Below are 20,147 nucleotides of genomic sequence, written 5' to 3'. Positions count from 1 at the left end.
TGCAGTTGTTAGCTGATGGCTACTCAAATTATGATGATACTTTTTTCATCGTTTTCACCAGGACCTTAGAAGTTTGTCCTTTATTTTTGTATCCCCCTCTTCTTGTATGCGCATATTTTACCTCGCACATGTTTATACAGAGTTACTATTCCGGTTGCCGGTAAACCTGTTGCCATACTACTTTCAGAAACTACATTAGTGCTATCATTGCCTGAGCTATTGCCAGAGCTGTCCACGGTGACTACATATTTTGGCTTATTGACAAAGGTTCTTGTTAGGAACCTCCTTCTATCTGCCCCAATAGCCATTTATAAATAAACAGCCCACACTTTTTTCCTTAAATGCAATAAGTTCAAACTCATAGTCCTCTAGTTGCCGTTTAATTTTATGAAGTTAGTCACCCTGTTCAAGCTTTTGTAGATTGTTGTTTCATGCAGTAAACGTGATGTTTTATAAAAACCAAAGAGTGCCTTTCTTATGGGATGTTATATGAAAATTTAAAGCCAGGCCAATTTTCAGCTTTGCCCAACACTTGGTCACCTAATAGTTAGACAAGGTTTGGAGAGGCCTACAAGCCACTGTGTGTCTCGCACCCACTGTGAAATTTGGTGGAGGATCAGTTCCAGGTTATCCTGGAAGAAAGCTTGCTTCCTTCTGCTCCGACAATGTTCCCCAACTCTGAGGATTGTTTTTACTAACAGGAAAATGCTCCATGCCACACAGCCAGGTCAATCAAGATAGAGGACAACCAGATTAAGACCCTGTCATGCCCAGCCAAATCTCCAGACCTGAACCCCCTTGAAAACTTCTGGAATGTGATCAAGAGGAAGATGGATGGTCACAAGCCATCAACAAAGCTGAGTTGCTTTAATTTTTGTGCCAGGAGTGGCATAAAGTCACACAACAGCGATGTGAAAGAATGGTGGAGAGCATGCCAAGACGCATGAAAGCTGTGATTGGTGGAATAACCCTGATTATCAAATATTGATTTCTGAACTCTTCCCAAGTTAAAACATTAGTATTGCGTTGTTTAAAAATAAATATGAACTTCGGTTCTTTACGTTATATGTGTATTGCCCTTCCTCAACCCTAATTTGCTTGTCTGTCAAGAGGAAATTGCAATCTGAAGACATGACAATCAGCAGAACATCATTATTGCATGTGACTGTCCACACCTGTGACATGTTTACATGAGCACCCGCAACAAACGTGCATTAGTAATTAAGCTAAAACACTATTGTGATATATGATGCCATAAGACATGCTGCAGGTAACTGATAAAGGAGGGTGGATCGAATGACAACAATTTTGCAGACTTGGAAAATTAATTTAAAATACTTATAAGTTTTCTACACACATTCTTTTAACTTGATTGTCATATCAATAATATGCACTTACATCACAATGGTTTATGGCACTTTAAGCAGGCAAGGGTGCATTAGCAGTGAGTAAGCTAAAGCCTTTTTTAACTATGATTAAATATTTTCAAGGACTTTGCCAGCAGGTAGATAGGAAAACTAAATGCATCAAGCTTCTAGTAGGCGTGTACATTTGGATCCTTAGTAAGGATCTGAATGCGGAAGGCGGTGAACACTTCGGGGATTCGTCTCTTTTCAGAGCCACATTTGTTCTTGAGAATGTTCAACACACTAGGATCTGAATTTGCACAGATCATCGTGTGTTGAACTTTCACAAGAAAAAATGCAGCTCAGAAAAGAGCCGAATCTCATGAGCAGCTGCCTTCTTCTGCACTGGGATCCTCACGAAGGATCCAAAAGCACACCCTAGCATCTATATTTAATACATATGCAGATAACGCCTACATTTCTGGTTATTTTACTGAGCAGAATTATTAAGAATGCACAATTTATACACATCAAAGTAAAACTAATGCAAAATTAGCTTCCCAGTAGAGACATTTTTCAACTGAGAATGAAAGTAGGCAACAATTTTGAAACACCATATAATGTAGATTTGTGACACACAAAAACATAAATTATGCTTACCTGATAATTTCATTTCCATCGAGGGGAGGAGAGTCCACAGCTTCATTCATTACTGTTTAGAATTAAGAACCTGGCCACCAGGAGGAGGCAAAGACACCCCAGTTAAAGGCTTGAATACCTCCCCCACTTCCCTCATCCCCCAGTCATTCTGCCGAGGGAACCAGGAACAGTAGGAGAAATATCAGGGTAAAATGGTGCCAGAAGAGTATGAAATTTAGGTCCGCCCATCGGAGATACGGGTGGGAGCCGTGGACTCTCCTCCCCTCAATGGAAATGAAATTATCAGGTAAGCATAATTTATGTTTTCCATCTAAAGGGGAGGAGAGTCCACTGCTTCATTCATTACTGTTGGGAACATATACCCAAGCTCTAGAGGACACTGAATGAAACCGGGAGGGTAAAAAGGCGGACCCTAATCAGAGGGCACCACAGCTTGCAAAAACGTTCTCCCAAAAACGTCAAACTTGTAAAACTTTGTAAAAGTGTGTAAGGAGGACCAGGTAGACGCCTTACAAATTTGCTCCATAGAGGCCTCATTCTTGAAGGCCCAAGACGAAGCCACAGCTCTAGTTAAATGAGCCGTGATCCTCTAAGGAGGCTTATGTCCCGCTGTCTCATAAGCCAAGCGAATCATACTCCTCAACCAAAAAGACAAAGGAGTAGCAGAGGCTCTTTGCCCCTTGTGCTTCCCAGAATACACCACAAAAAGAGATGTAGACTGTCTGAAATCCTTGGTAGCCTTAAGATAAAACTTCAAGGCACGAACCACATCCAGGTTATGAAGCAACCTCTCTTTAGAAGAAGAAGGGTTAGGACACAAAGAAGGAAAAATTATTTCCTGACTGATGTGACGGTTAGACACCACCTTGGGGAGAAACCCCAACCCAGTGCGCAGTACAGCCTTATCCGCATGAAACACCAGATAAGGAGGGTCACATTGTAAGGCAGCTAGCTCAGATACTCTGCGTGCCGATGCAATAGCCAACAGGAAGAGAACCTTCCAGGACAGAACCTTAATGTCTACGAAATGCATAGGTTCAAACGGAACCCTCTGCAAAACCTTAAGGACTAAGTTTAAGCTCCAAGGCGGAGCCGACTGCCTAAAGACAGGTCTGATTCTAGACAGAGCCTGAACAAAAGATTGTATGTCAGGGAGCTCAGCGAGTCTCCTATGCAACAAGACTGATAATGGCGAAATCTGTCCCTTTAAGGAACTGGAGGCAAGACCCGTCTCCAAGCCATCCTGGACAAAGGACAGAATACTGGATACCTTCACCTTATGCCAAGGATATCCATGCTTTTCACACCAGGACAAGTAAGTCCTCCACACCTTATGGTAGATGCGACGAGTGACTGGCTTCCTTGGCTGAATTAGAGTATTAATCACACTTTCAGAAAAGCCTCTCTTGGCTAAGACTAGGCGTTCAATCCCCACGCAGTCAGCCTCAGAGAATCTAGATTTTGATGCTAAAAGGGGCCCTGTGACAGCAGATCCCTGCGACAGGGCAACCTCCATGGCGGAGAGGATGACAGTTCTGCCTGGGGATCCCTGCACCTCGACCCATATCAAAGTAGTTTGCAATTGAGTCTGGACACCCTGAGATCTATTCCCGGCATTCTCCATCTGTGACAAATCTCTGCAAACACTTTGTGGTGAAGAGACCATTCCCCTGGATGAAAGGACTGTCTGCTGAGAAAGTCCACTTCCCAGTTGTCCACACCCAGAATGTGAGTCACTGAGAGCGAGCAGTGGTGGGACTCCACCCGCTCCAGAATCTGAGACACCTCCCTCATCGCGAGGGAGCTCCTTGTACCCCCCTGATGGTTGATGTAAGCCACCAAGGTAATGTTGTCGGTCTGGAATCTGATGAAACTGACCGACCCCAGAGAAGGCCAAGGTCCAGAAATGCAAATCTTAGGAACCTGAAGTGGTCCCTGTGGATTGGCACATGAAGGTAAGCATCCTTCAAGTCTATAGTCGTCATGAACTGTCCCTATTGAACTAGGGGCAGAATAGATCTGATCGTTTCCAGAAACTTGTTTAAACACTTCAGGTCCAGAATGGAATAGTACCCTAGACCCCTTTCGGCTAGGGGTACTGGTACGATAAGAAGGCCTCTCTCTTCTCTGGTCTTGAAGACCGGTTTGACAGGAGGAATCTGCCCTCGGGCGGATGGGATCTGAACCCTATCCTGTAACTTTGGGAGACAACTTCTAGCACCCAAGGGTCCTGAACATCCTTCAAACAAGCGTCTGAGAATAGGGATAATCTGCCCCCTACGTGATCCGGAGGCCGCCCCTTCATGCCGATTTCGTCTCGGCGGGCTTCTTGCTCTGCCCTTGGACTGGTCCGCTTTCACGGAGGGTTGCTGGCGCTGGGCCTTGTCCGCACAAAATGTAGATCCCTTAGGCTTAGCCTTCTTATCCTGCGGTAGGAAAGCACCCTTGCCTCCAAAAACAGTGGATATAATCAAATCCAACCCTGGACCGAACAGGATCTTTTCTTGAAAAGGCAGGGACAACAGCCTCGCTTTAGAGGTCATGTCCGCAGACCAAGATTTTAGCCACAGAGCCCTGCGCGCTAAAACAGAAAAACTGGACACCTTGGCATTCAGGCGAATAATTTGCATATTGGCATCACGGATGAAAGAATTGGTGACCTTCAGCGCCTTAATCTTCTCCTGTATCTCGTCGATGGATGTGAATCCCTGTGTGTGCATTTCACACAGGGATTCACACCAATATGTTGCAGCTCCAGCGACTACCGCAATGGCTGCTGCTGGCTGAAAAACAAACCCTGTGTGCTGAAACATCTGTCTCAACATGTTTTCCAGCTTTTTATCCATGGGCTCTTTAAACGACGAACTATCCTCGAGGGGAATAGTCGTCCGCTTTGCGAGCGTAGAAATGGCCCCATCCACCTTAGGGATGGTCCCCACACAGCTCAAGCTGAGAGTCCGGAACAGGGAATCAGCTATGTAAGTCTATACAGGGCTGCTCAGGCTTACTATGGACAGCTGGGTTTAGCTGTCCATAGTAAGCCTGAGCAGCACTGAATAGACTTACATAGCTGATTTAACTGTCAATATAATTTTAATATGGTGTTTTACAAGGTCTTGATCAGTTACAAATAAATGTTTGTAGACACCAACTAATTACCTGAGTAACAGCATATTGCTTTAAAACTATTTTTAAAATCAGCTACAAGCTAATCGTAAATTATGCAGCAAGCATGATCAGCATGATATGAACAACCTTAATAATAAATACCAGCATGTGTATACTAAATGTCTACTAACATCAATACATCCTATTAGATTTAACTGCTATAGGCTAATATAGGATCAATCTTAACATATGATTAACTTGGCAGTATACAACGAGTATGAGCAATATTTATTTGATTTACACAGCAGGTTGTAAATATCATCAGAACCTGAATCTGACAGTTTACACGAAAATGAACAATGCAATATAAATGTTAAAGCATACACCGATGAGGATATATATGTTCCAATAACAACGGCTACGAAATCTGAAAATCATTTCCAATATACCTAACATTACCCAGCATAAGATTATAAATGCTGGTACTTACAAACTAATGTATGTTGCAATTCACACTGATATAATAGCTAAATAATCTAACACCTCTATCTTTGGTCCTTATAGAGGTATTTATTAAGGCTAAAACCGAATAGGTAAAACAAAACCTAATCATATAAATTAATGGAAAATAATAATACCTGATAATTGATTGTGTGTAACAGACATATACATATAGTTAAAAACTGTGATACTAAGATATCTCATATTAACCCAGTGTTGAATCTCTATCAACTGTATTGTAAGACAAACAGTATACTCCTCAGTAGACCCATAGTAGGACTTCGGTAACAGTGATAATCTGTATTCCAATAAATCAATAATCTGTGTTTTTAAATATATATGTTGTTTGTGTTGTGTTATTTTAAAATTTGAAATAAATGTTACATTTTAAACAGTTCACCTTATCACACCTCAAGATAATGATGTAACCAACCATTAAAATATAATAGGGAGTGAGAAGTGCTATTTAGATGCGTCTTTTGGTCAAATTCTCTTTTTTGACAAACCCTCACAAGTTTGCTAATGCATCAGCACTCCAGCCAACAAAAAGTTAACAATTATAACCAGATATAGGCATCTTCCCTATATTAAGTGTAGTGCTGTTGTACTTTTGCTCTTTTTCATTCCTAATAATATTTGCCATCTTAACGGGAACCGGGAAAGACTGAGGCACTACCCTGTCCTCGTATACCTTGTCAAGCTTAGGAATCGCAGGTTCCTCCGGTATCTTAGGTTCCGGAACCTCCAGAGTAGCAAGCACCTGTTGTAGCAGAAAGCGCAGATTCTTCATCCTAAACCTATAACAAGGCTCCTCCGCCGCCGGAGGTTTAGATGACACGGACTCCGACCTAGAAGGGGCCTCCTCCGAAGAGTTGGAGTGGGCCTTGTCATCGTATAGAGCCTCTGGATTAGCCATCGGCATGGACAAACCCTGGGCCAGGCCGCTATGATAAACCCTACGCTTGAGCTTAGCAGAACGTGGTAAGGCATGGATCACTTTCGAAACCGCCGATTCCAGTTGGTCCGCAAAGTCTGACGGCCAATTAATCTCTCCCGAAGGAGTAACGGTTGGACCTCAGGGTGCTGCATGTGCAATCGGAGATGAATGTAGGGAACACACCTCCCGGGACAAAGAACCATCAGAGGTGAAAGGCTCAGTAGTACTAGACATACGTTTACATTTAGATGTTGTAACTTTATCAAGAAATGTGGAACATAGTTAAGCAGGCTGGTCTACCAGAACCTCCTCACATCAGAGTCCTCCATCGCTTGCGCGTTTGGGTCGACTAACTTTATTTATAAAAAAGGCACCTTTATACCACCAATGGCCGGGGCACTCACCACCTCCTAGGACCCTGTGCCACAGATCAACAGAGATGATAGATAGCCACACTCAGTCACATGGAATGCCTGGCAGGACCGCCCCTGCACTAGGGAAAAACGCGCCAAAAAATGGCCACGCAAAATTTCCGCAAGTAACCTGAAAGTTCCACACATTGCCAGAGCCTCATCTCGCACATAACGCAGTAATGACACAATAAGCAATATCGTGTATAAACCCCCCCCGTTCAATAATCCCCCTTCCAGGAATATTAACCCTTGATTCTGTAAAGATAAAAAGGCGCCACACTGTGACCCTGTCTTCTATTTTATCATTATTATTTAAAAAATTAAACAATCTTACCAGAATCTATGCCGTGGAACAGGAACACGGCCCTTCAAGTGTGACAGATTAGTAGCCTCGCTCCTGACATGGACTTTAGTGAAGAAAGCAGGCAGCGAAACTCGTTAACGACGATTGCTTATGGAGCGGTTTATGAGTCGGGATGGTTTCACAGAAAGACTCTCCCTGGATCTCCGGACTCTAACTTTCGCCCAGGTTCTCACTGAGAGGCTGACAGGACTACTTAAAACTCCAGTCCCAATCCTCCTGTGACGAAAGGCAAAGAATGACTGGGGGATGAGGAAGTGGGGGAGGTATTTAAGCCTTTGGCTGGGGTGTCTTTGCCTCCTCCTGGTGGCCAGGTTCTTAATTCCCAACAGTAATGAATGAAGCCGTGGACTCTCCTCCCCTTTAGATGGAAATCAAGAAACAAATCAATGAGGTGGTCATATGACATACATGTATTTCAGATACTGCACACATATTATCTTACTTCAAAGATAACCAGTAAATGTTTTCTTACCGTTTCATGGGGCAGGTATTCATCTTCTGTTTGTTGAACAAAAGGCGGTTTGCTGTGCAAGTAACAGATATAGAAGGATCAAGACATAGGGGTTCTGCTGTTGCCAAGAGTAACTGACTTTCCAGTAAAAGCTTATCCTCCTAAATACAGACAAAATAAGAGGTTAACATTTATATTGGGTCACAAAAATTTATTTCATTAGTTTGTACTAGTATTTTGTTTATCTTATGAGCACTTGCTATTTCCACAGTACAGAGTGATAGCTACACATTACTGATTAAATGTATACCTGGGTTTGTTGTATCTTTTGTCCAGAGGAGACTTTTGAGTATGAATTCCTACGATTAAATCTGCAATTTTCGTACATCTTAAAGTGACAGTCAAGTCCAAAAAAACCTTTCATGTTTCAAATAGGGCATGTAATTTTAAACAACTTTCCAATTTACTTTTATCACCAATTTTGCTTTGTTCTTTTGGTATTCTTAGTTGAAAGCTAGACCTAGGAAGGCTCATATGATAATTTTTAAGCCCTTGAAGGCTAATCACATGCTTTGTATTTGCTTTTCACAGCAGGGAAGAGCTAGTTCAGGTAAACCCTATAGATAACATTGTGAGCACGCCCGTGGATTGTGGCAGACACTGCACTAATTGGCTAAAATGAAAGTCAATAGATAATAAATAAAATGTCATGTGATCAGGGGGCTGTCAGAAGATGCTTAGATACAAGGTAATCACAGAGGTAAAAAGTGTATTATTATAACTGTGTTGGTTATGCAAAACTGGGGAATGGGTAATAAAGGGATTATCTATCTTTTAAAACAACAAAAATTCTGGTGTTGACTGTCCCTTTAAGTAAATTTATTTCAAAATCCTACCATTACAATTTAAAAACAAAAGTATTTAATATTTGTCAGACAATAGGACATATGCTACAGGAAACTGTTTGAAAATAGTATGTTCTGGATTATCATGACACAGCAGTGTTCGCCTAACTGATCCGTGTTTTCCACAGGAAAAAATAGCCGATAATACTTGGTAATATTATAACACGTGTTGTAATTTATAAATGTTACTTAAGCGATCCAAACCACAAATGAATTGAATCATTTAACATTAATTGATGTAATGATACTTTGCTTTGTGCAATAAACATTGAAAAAAAAATGTAATACTAGCTAATTTTAGCTTGATATGAGCATAAATTTTATCCGGTTGGTCAGTAAAATCAGTCGGGTGGCGTGCCCATTAAGTATGTCCTGAGGAGAACACTGCATATAAACAATTTTTTTACCTGTGTCCATTTATGGTTGTCACTGGTTATAGCATGTATGTCTGAAACTAAAGTCTGAAAGAAGAGAATATTATTAAACATTTTATAAATGAAAAGTGAAAGCTTAAAGGGGCAGTAAACTTACATACTAATGTTATATAATTCTGCACTATCTGCAGAATTATATAACATTAGTATGTAAATGTACTGCCCCTTTAAAGTAAAAAATGCACTTACAAAGAAATGTATGTTATAAAAAATATGAACTATATATTATGAGTTACAACAGAAACACTATTAAATTGCCTCACTATCATCACTAATAAACATACTTTTTAAGCATAAATACATTTTATCTCATTGTTCAAGTTTGTCTAATTTATTATTGTTTTTACAAATATGGAGGAAAATATGAATTAACTGCTTTGGGGAGATGACAGCTCAGTCGTATCCTCTACTTTAGCTGTATGTGTGAGACATCCAATTAGATCCAACATTAGCTGTCTGTCTGCAGGGTAAATGACAAGGGATCTCCCTTGTAAATTTTAAGAATTGGCACCTGTCACCGTGTGATGTCACCAAGTAATTGATAATGACACATACACAACAAAGAGGGATAGTAAAGGTATACTAAACCTAAATTTTTTCTTTCATGAAAAAGACAGAGCATGCAATTTTAAGCAACTTTCTAATTCACTCCTGTTATCGATTTTACTTTATTTGAAAAAGCAGGAATCTAAGCTAAGGAGCCGGCCCATTTTTGGTTCAGCAAACCACCAATCAGTAAGCGCTACCCAGGTGCTGAATAAAAAATGGTTCGTTCCTAAAGCTAACATTCTTGCTTTTCAAATAAAGAAAACAACTAAACACTGTATTAGGCTTGTTTGTAAAAGTAAAAGAAAAAGAAAACCAATATGGTTTTCAAGAGAAGTAGCACATGCAGTTAAGACAAAAAAGACAGTCTATAAAAAATTCAAACTCACTGGCTCAGAAGAGGATAAAGAAAAATGGAGAACCCATCAAAAGATGACAAAGCAGTTAATCAGAAAGGCTAAAGCTGATGCAGAAGAGAAAATAGCACAATCTGTAAAAAATGGTGACAAAACCTTCTTTAGATATATCAGTGAAATGAGAAAAACTAACAGAGGGATAGTTAGACTCAAGAATGAGGATAGAGTAGTGGAAGAAGATAAACAAATAGCAAACTGTTTAAATGATTACTTTTGTTCAGTCTTTACAACAGATGGTAAAGATAGTGAGATGCTATTAAGGGATGTTACTGTAAATAATGTGAGTAGTTCTTTTCTTTTTACAGAGGAAGAGGTTTCAAGGGCTTTATCAAAAATAAAAGTTAATAAGTCTGTGGGTCCAGATAATATTCATCCAAGGGTTCTAAGAGAACTTCGATCCATAATAGCTACTCCATTAGCTGATGTATTTAATCAGTCACTTCTAACAGGAGTTGTTCCAAAAGACTGGCAAATTGCCAATGTAGTCCCTCTTCATAAAAAGGGTAGTAGGGAAGATTCTGCTAACTATGGGCCAGTCAGTTTGACCTCAATTGCAGTGAAATTAATGGAAACTCTTTTAAAGGAAAGACTTGTATCTTTCATTCAGACAAACAACTTAGAAGACAAAGGAGAGCATGGTTTCACTGCTGGAAGATCATGCCTGACTAATCTAATTGATTTCTTTGACCATGTAACTAAAATAATAGACCAGGGAGGAGCCATAGATGTTGCATATCTAGACTTTAGCAAAGCATTTGACACCATCCCACACAACAAACTTATTCACAAAATGTATTGCCTTGAAATAGATGCTAAGATTGTTAAGTGGGTAGAATGCTGGCTTAAAGATAGACGACAGAGGGTTTCAATTAATGGAGTACATTCAAATGAGGCATCAGTTACTAGTGGTGTTCCCCAAGGGTCAGTTCTTGGGCCGGTTTTGTTTAACATGTTCATAAGTGATATTGGAAGTGGGCTTAAGGGGAAGGTTTGCTTGTTTGCTGATGATACAAAAATTTGTAACAGGGTAGATGTTCCAGGAGGAGTTGATCAAATGAACTGTGATATTAATAAACTAGAAGACTGGTCAAATAAATGGGATCTGAAATTTAATATTACCAAGAGCAAAATTATGCATATAGGATCCAAAAACCCAAAGGCCAATTATAGTCTAAATGGTACATTACTGACTGTAATTAAAGAAGAAAGGGATTTGGGAATTATTATCTCAGTTGATTTAAAATTTGGTACACAATGCCGCAGTGCAGCCAGCAAGGCCAGTCAAATGCTTGGTCACATTGGAAGAGGTTTTAGTAGCAGAAATAGCAAGGTTCTTATGCCACTTTACAGATCATTAGTTAGACCAAATCTGGAATACTGTGTACAGTTCTGGAGACCATATCTTCAGAAAGATATAAATAAACTAGAAGCTGTCCAAAGGAGGGCTACTAAAATGGTACATGGTCTAAAATATAAAATGTACAAAGAAAGACTCTATGATCTAAATATGTATAGTTTAGAGGATAGAAGGGAAAGAGGTGACATGATAGAAACCTTCAAATATATGAAGGGACTTAATAAAATAGAAGCTGAAAGCATTTTTCACAAAAAAATAAATGCCGAAACAAGGGGTCACAATCTAAAGTTAGAGGGTAGCAGATTCAGGAGAAATTTAAGGAAGCATTTTTTTTACAGAAAGGGTGGTGGATTCATGGAATGAACTTCCATTTGAGGTGGTAAACACAAAGACTGTAAAGGAATTTAAAGATGCCTGGGACATGCATAAGGCTATCCTAAGGAAAAAGTAACATGTAATATGGGTAGACTTGATGGGCCTTTTTGGTTCTTATCTACCGTCAAATTCTATGTTTCTATGTTTCTAAGAGAATGAAGAAAATTTGATAATAGGTGTAAATCAGACAGTTGCATAAAATTGCATGCTCTATCTGAATCATGAAAGAAAAAAATTGGGTTTAGTACCCCTTTAAGTGAAGTTTTATTTGGGAGAGGAGTAAACCCTTTCAAATGAGCATCTGTATGTCCCTCTTAGATGCAGGAAAAATAGAAATTCCCTGCAACACTATTTACCACAGAGGGCTGAAGGGAAGGGTGCTCTAATGGAGCACCTCTCTATCCTATATGATGTAAGGGGACATGCAACTCTTCATTTGAAAGAGGAGGACCTTGGAATAATCTTAATGATAAATATTGATCACCTGCACTACTTTCTCCATCTTCATTTAGAGAGGGGAATGAGTCCCCTTTTTCCAATGCCCCACTTTTGGGTAGGTGACTGCCATAAAAATGACAAAGGCCTAACTAATGTATTTAGTGTACTGGGATGGATCCAAAGGGCAATACAAAGTTTAAAGTGATGGGAAACGTGATCGATCAGGAACATATAATTTTAACTAGCGTTAAAATGTAATACCACCTTCATGCATCTTTTTTTTTTTTTTTTTTAAATATCAAGATAAAACTTTTATTACATTAATTCGCTGTAAATTTGCTATACAGTTTCTCCGCCCCTGTGCCGATGTAATCTTTTTTTAAAATTTGTGATGTTTCCTCCATTAACCAACTAATATTATGGCTGATCCAAATCCAAATGCCCCTTTGTTGCACTGTGCATGTGGTTCAGTTTGAGCCAGACCCCTGAGCGTTAATAGTGAATGCATGCACTGTAGGAACATCATTCAGCTAAAAGACTGAAGCTATTGATTCTCTGCTCATTAGCAAGGTCTAATCACACTTTCAATAAAATAACTATAAAATACCTGGATAAAAATAATTCTATATTTTAAATAACAGTTTCTACAATACTTGTGAATCACTCGTTAATAAATGGGGAACCACACTCTCACACGTGTGCTGAAGACTCTCTCGCTCGCCTCTTTTACAAAACGTAAACAATGAATCTCGCGATTCATTGTTTACATTGGAGTGGCTGCAGCAGTATTGCACATGCATGGGAGGTGTGGGACTCGGAAGAGCGCATTACTCCCTACGTAGAGAGTGGTTGGACCACTCTCTAAGTCGGACAACTAAAGATTCTGGAAGTATGAGGGGGCAGAGGAAAAAGTAAATGAGCTACACATTAAAAGTTAAAATATAAAGAATACAAGAATGAATTGAAGAAATAAATATAACGGTTTCACTAGTAAGGCAGAAGGGAATGTAATAAGGTTTTAAAGGTACTAAATTGACCATCACTTTAAGCTATTTGTACAATCATTTTACATAAAACATCCCATTGCCATATGTATAAACGTATACAGAAATCCCTCCCGCTCTTTCACTAGGAAAAGTAAATTACTTTTGGATATGGCTCAATTAATCAGCTGGTACAACATGTGAATGAATACTCCTTAACAATCCCTTGTACAAATATTTAGAGAGAGGACTTTACAAAGCTGTCTGTTTTGGAAGGACTCAATAATAAGCAAATACCAACATTCTCTGGACCTATTATTTATTATTAAACTACATGTAATCTGCAAATTGAATTTTTATATAATGATGTGTGTTATTATTGTCCAAGCACCCTGATTATCTGTCCCTTTAGTTTTGTGAGTGTGCATCATTTTGAGTGTGATCGTGCAATTTTTTAAATAAAAAAAACACACATACAAAAAAAAAAAAAACCACAATATACCTGCATAGTGGGGCGTAAAAGTATATGTCTGCTTTGGTATGTTGGAGACTTCAGGTTGCCAGACTGCCTGTAGTCACGGATTTCTGTTATAACACAGCCACAATGAAATATATTGACCTGTGAGAGTAAACATAAGACAATAATACATTTGAGTGTTAAGAACTAATCAAAAAGCTAGAGGGTAAGGAAACATCAAACAGGTTTCCCAAATATGGAAACTGATTTAAAATTGTTTTTTTTATAACCAATGACTGTTTCAGTTAAGGTATTAAAAATCCCTCAATGGCACAATATGTTCAAAAATTGTCTTACCCTAGAGGAGACATTTTGAATGTTATATTATGTTCAGGTGTTTTATGTGGTCATTAGCAGAACTGTATTGACGGAGCTAGTAAAAAAACCATAATAAATTAATAGATTCACAACTTGAAGCAGTTGCATCCTTCCTTTAAAAAATCTCTTAAAAAGGTACAGTAAACACATTGTAAAATCCTTTCACATGAATAGATTGGTGAGGGGGAAGCATACCAGCCATCCAGTTTTTCCTAGAGGGTCACAGTTTTTTTGCGGCTGGCGTGATATAAAAACTATTTGTACTCAGTGGTATTGGATGTATTAAGTGCTTTGAAATCTGTTATACCAAGATTATATAATTATTTCATACTAACGTAATGCAAATCGCTTATACAAACAACAGATTAGCATGACGGACAGCTCCCCTAGAATAGCCCTTTCCCGGGGGTATGAGCCCTGACAGTATGTACATGTTGATGAGGGAAAGTTATAAAACACTGCAAGCATATCACCTCCGCTGAACAAACTGGTGATCAGTACTAGACTGATAAGAGTGTACACCTTTAAAGCACTCAGATTCCTTAAAGGCTTATTAAAGAGCAATGTTACCCTGGCAGAGAATGGAAATTAATTTAAAATATAACTTTTATTTCAACGGTTAAAGATAAACACAGACAAACATTAAAAAAGTGTACTTTGCTGGAGGATGATATTTCGGAATGTACTGGATATTAATACTGAAGTTCTTATGGTATTGCTGCTAGAATAGGCTTAGGATGTAGATATCAATATATAGTTCACCATTGAGTCATTGCAGATATAGTGACAGGGGTAATGCTCTGTTATATGAAATACCGCAGTAATGAACTGTGTAGTGACAACTCACTATAGTAATAAACACTTATATTGCTAAAATAAATGCTTCTAACAATAATATAAGCACAGCTTTTGAGTTAAAAAAAACATCGCCTGAACGTAAGGCTTAGTATACTCTACAACTGCTAGTAAGGTTCATAGTTGTGTCTCAATGTATTGCTGAATTTCTATGGGTACATAATAGATACCATCCTGTTGCTTTGAGCTCAGCCCCACAGGCGCAACAAAAGGCATGGAACATGAGACTTACAAAGCAGGTGTATAATCTTCCTGGGTCTCAACAGTAATTCTGCTGAGGACCCAGCGAGATGTATCAATCAATAAAAGGAAATGGCAAAGTATCAATAAAAGGAAATGGCAAATTTGCTTAGAGGGTTGATTTAGTTGTGCTACAACACACAAAGTCACATACTCGCTAATACTTCTGGATTACTGGTTTCCTGGACTTCTGGTCTAGCTCTTAGATTTTGACTTATTATTTTAATAAACATTTTATCTTCAGTTAAAAGGACATTTTAGTCCAAACTAAAATGCAATTACAACTATTTTTTTTTTTATATATCTGAAATACCAAACTGCTTTTAGTAATAGATTTATTCTGCACGTGACCTGCTGAGCATACAACCATAGTTTGGGTGCACATGCACTCCAACACTGCCTGCTAGAATGACCTTTAGAAATCTTGTAACAAGTGAGTATATGTCATGGTACAGTGTATCTTTAAATAGTTAAGACCTGCCCTTTTTCTTCCTCCCTATAAAGGTGGGATCAGAACACCTGTTATTTGCTTGATTATTGAAATCTGTTCGGCTGAGTCAATACCTCTATTAGGTTACGGTTACCTGGATTCCTTATTCAAGCCTTATACAGCTAAGAGGACTCTTTCTACTAAAGTTTACCCCAGAACTTTCTCACCTAGAATCACATTGCAGGGATAGCTGCTGTACTGAACTAACAGCTCGGTTGACGACTGACGTCATCATTACCCGACACCGGATCCTCACAGCAACTGTCTCCGCAAACCTCCTGAGCATGTAACAGTCAGAAAACGCTGACACTGCTCCTCCTCATTCTCTCAGGTCGGAAGACTCGTGCTGCCGCACATCGGACACATAGTTCTTAAAGCCGCAAGTATCTTTTAAAACACTGCCTTGCCTTTGAACTAATATTCGCTTGCAGTATCTGTCCTTTCCGCTCATTAACCACAATCTCTTCAGTGTCTGAGTACCCAACTACGTACAAATGTAAACCTGTGATTAGCTGTAAATCAAACTAACCTGTCTGACCTGTTTACAGTTTAAACTTACCTGCAACCTATAATATCCAAACTTGCTGGCTACTTAAACTTATACTCCTTGAGAATCTTGATCTGTTCTAAGAATTTCTGACAAAGTATCTCATATTTGTATCCTGTGATAACTGTGAGAAAACTTATAAATCTTTGATAAGAATTGTTATTCCTTTAGAAATCCTTCACATTAACCTCATATGTGCTGGAAACTTCAGGAATATCTACAAACCTCACTTTCAGTGTGATAAGTATTTTAGTACATTATAGTTATATCTAAGTATTTCAGTACATTTTTATTGTCAGCACGTGATAGTATATATACATACAAAAAACATTTTATTATAGTTACCAAGAAGAAACTAACTTAGATCACAGTGTGTCTAATTACAAAATAAAATAGAATTTCAAACCTGAGATTTCTCAAGGAGATCTACTAAAATTGGGGGTAATTCTTCAGCATCTAAATAATCCAAAAGCTCTCCCTCTTCATAAGGAAGCTTAATAGTTTCTGAATCTAAAAAAAGAACACAAAGAAACATCACCATATTTAAAAAATAAAATCAGTGCAAATGTATAAAACATATGTTTCGCATTACTATAAACTGAAGCAATGGAAATTGTGTAGGAAGCTGTGTAGCCCTAAGAATATATGGAAGCTGTGGGACAGCACTTATTGGATTTAAACACAATCTCACTTCTCATCACACATTTTTTTGGACAGTGTCATAAGTAATTAAAAAAACTGCAATTTGTATCCTTTTGTGTGTCTGTGTGACCAACTTTGTATACTTAAATATTAGGTGTCACTGAATGTATTTGTTTTTATATGGCTACAATACACCAAACATTCCATTAATGCAATATGGTAAAAACTGACAGAAGTATTAAGTGTCTATAAAATCTTAAAATACTATGATATTTTCATAAAAGATACCATAAATTACTAAACTAAAGCTATGACTTTGCTATAAATATAGAATAAACATATATTAAAGGGACATTAAAAAGTGAAGTCATGTATGACTTTAATGTCTCATAAGATACGTGCAGTAAAGGACCAGATCAAAAAAGTGTGTACCTAAAAGGGAAGAAACTTTTATACCATTCAAAAGAAAAAACTAGCACACATTAAAGAGTTGATGCCGTCTTAGATATTAATCTAATCACTAACAGGCATTAAACTTTCCTAAATAATAATAAATGGAACAGATATATTAACATACATATGCACAAACAAAAAAATGATAGCCCTTTCCATTCAAATACTGTGTCATATACCATATACATTTTAACCCTTATAAAAAGATTTTTTGAATATTTATATGAATATTTTTTTTCCAGATAATTTATTATTTGAGTGTAACACTTCATTTTAAATGTATTTATGTTGTGTTTAGTGCACAAATAAACACATTTAGTTTGTGTTCGCATTTACTTTCAACTTGTAATACGCGCACAAGTTAGCGCAGGGACAATTTTGGTTATTGTTAGCGCATCACTAGTAATCTAGTCTACAATGTATAAGATCAAATCTTGAAAATTACAGGCACTGAATATAAAAAACATAATTGACTGAAATCTATGCATTCAGTTTACGATGACGCCTGCGTGATGTTTTTATTTTGAAAGAGAAATGGAATTTCAGTTTAATTACTTTGTGTTCTCCCCAGGACCTATATAATGGACACAAAGGGAAATTAAACCCCAAATTTGTCTTTTGTGACTCATAAAGAGCATACAATTTTAAACAACTTTCCAGTTTACTTTTATTATCAAATTTGCTGAATTCTCTTAGTATCCTTTGTTTAAAAGGGACAGTAAACGTTGGTCTTCATGCTACATAATTCTGTAACATACGAGAGGCTGTCGGCTGCTTTACCTAGTGCAGGAGTGTGCTTCATGCAGTTGAATGACACCACGGAGCTCACTGTGATTAGACAGTGAGCCCTTGACGCGCCATTTGAAACAACTTTCATGCAGAAGAAGACAGCTTCGGAGAGCAGGTAAGTATAGTTTTAGGTCCCACATTACTTATTTACACAAACAAAATCAAACAAAAGGCCACTCGTATGTTACATAACTCTGCACATAGTGCAGAATTATGTATCATGAAAATCAACGTTTACTGTCCCTTTAAGGAGCAAATAGGTACTAGATGACCACATCGGGTGAGCTAATCACAATAGGCATATATCTGTAGCCACCAATCCATAGCTAGCTTCTAGTAGTGCATTGCTGCTCCTCAGCCTACCTAGGTAGGCTTTGTAACAAAAGATACCAAGAGAACAAAGCAAATTAAATAACAGAAGTGAAAGAAACATTTTGGGTTTTATGTCCCTTTAAGTAACATTTATAAAACAGATAAAATAATATAATACTGAAAAGTATTACACTGCCCCTACCTGGCTACTTTATCATGCCACATGGCTGCAACATGTCCTCTTGAGAACACTAATTACAATTATCAAACACTGTTCCTTTATATTTTCTTGAAATAGAACAGTGACAATCTTATATATTTTGTTCTTACATTTAATAATGCTTAGAAGACATACTACTTAAATATAGATTTAGCTCTGACACTTGACACTATGCAATTTCAACATTACCCAATACAAACCAATTAAATTATTTCATTTTTTTTATTACTTTAACAACCCTTTAATTAAAGGACGTTATAGTGGACTTGAACTATGCGGCTTTTATACACTTCCACTCAGGTCTGTCCAGCAAGCAAGATACTATCAAGTGTATAAATGAACTTTTAACACTGTAAAAATTTTGGTTTGTGACTTTTCTGCTTTATGCACTAACTTGTAAAATACACTGCTTTAGATTTAACATCTGCATTAAAAAAAAAAAAATAATTCTGATAAAAGTAGTTGTCATTTTTCTGGTATATACTATCCTAGGGCCATTAGGATCAGAAAACAAGTGTACTATAACAGAGCTTAAAAAATCCAAGATTCAGGCACCTCAAAATTTCAGCCTATTGCCAACAGACTGAGCCCCATTTATCTACCATCATAAAGTCTGCAGCTGTCTACATCTTAAAAGGTGCCTTTTGCCCTGTGACAACCAGCACTGAACTGTGAATTGCATGTTGAATTGTGGTAATTGTAGATTAATATGCACATGCAAATTACAATTCCTAATATCCTGCGTACAATTCACAGTGTAATGCTGGCAGCAGTAGTGCTATGGAGAAGCTAACTGTGCAGGCCATGTATGTAATGAGCATTTCTATTGATTAATGAAGTACATATTTGATGTTAGTGTGTTAAGCAGCAATGATTAAACCTCTTAACTGCCCCTGTATACAACCAGTTATCATACATAAAACATTATTTCCAGTCCTCTACTACAAATGCATCAGTAAGGCATATATTGCTGTAAGCAAAAACAGTTATTAAAGGGACATGAAACTCACATTTTTTCTTTCGTGATTTAAAAAGAGCTTGCAATTTTTAACAACTTTCTAATTTACTTCTATTATCTAATTTGCTTCATTTTCCTGTTATCCTTTGCTGAAAAGCATATCTAGATTGGTGGCTGCACACAGATGCCTTGTGTGATTGGCTCACCCATGTGCATTGCTATTTCTTCTATAAAGGATATCTAAAGAATGACGCAAATTAGATAATAGAAGTAAATTGGAATGTTGTTTAAAATGGTTTTCTCTATCTCAATCATGACAGAATTTTTTGGGGTTTAGTGTCCCTTTAATATCTAAAGTACAGTACATATATTGTGTGCATGTAGTACTATTTCTAAACATTGCTCATCATCCCTATAAGTGTGAAAAAAAGCAAAAGAAGACCCTTGGGTAAAAGGTTGGAGACAACTTCTGTATATGGTTACTAAGTATATACATACAGTAGTTAAAAAGTTTCAAAAGTGAACAGAAAATAATAGTCTTAGTGAATCTAGGCAATTGACTGTAGAAAAAC

General features: G+C 37.9%; 1 protein-coding gene across 4 annotated transcripts in view; it reads right to left on the bottom strand.

Moving 5' to 3' along the window:
- The window catches only part of SUPT20H (SPT20 homolog, SAGA complex component), a 234,912-nt gene that overhangs the window by 156,720 nt on the left and 58,045 nt on the right, over positions 1 to 20,147 (bottom strand). For all 4 annotated transcript variants that reach the window (XM_053708432.1, XM_053708429.1, XM_053708431.1 and 1 more), the window contains exons 7-10: positions 16,608 to 16,711; positions 13,737 to 13,853; positions 9,093 to 9,146; positions 7,802 to 7,941 (exon numbers count right to left, since the gene is read on the bottom strand). In XM_053708432.1, the coding sequence (XP_053564407.1) occupies positions 7,802 to 7,941; positions 9,093 to 9,146; positions 13,737 to 13,853; positions 16,608 to 16,711 (415 nt within the window). The remainder of the gene's footprint in view (positions 1 to 7,801; positions 7,942 to 9,092; positions 9,147 to 13,736; positions 13,854 to 16,607; positions 16,712 to 20,147) is intronic.

This window comes from Bombina bombina, chromosome 3 (genome assembly GCF_027579735.1).
Source record: "Bombina bombina isolate aBomBom1 chromosome 3, aBomBom1.pri, whole genome shotgun sequence".
Lineage (NCBI taxonomy): Eukaryota > Metazoa > Chordata > Amphibia > Anura > Bombinatoridae > Bombina > Bombina bombina.
This window is presented reverse-complemented; position numbering and strand designations above follow the sequence as displayed.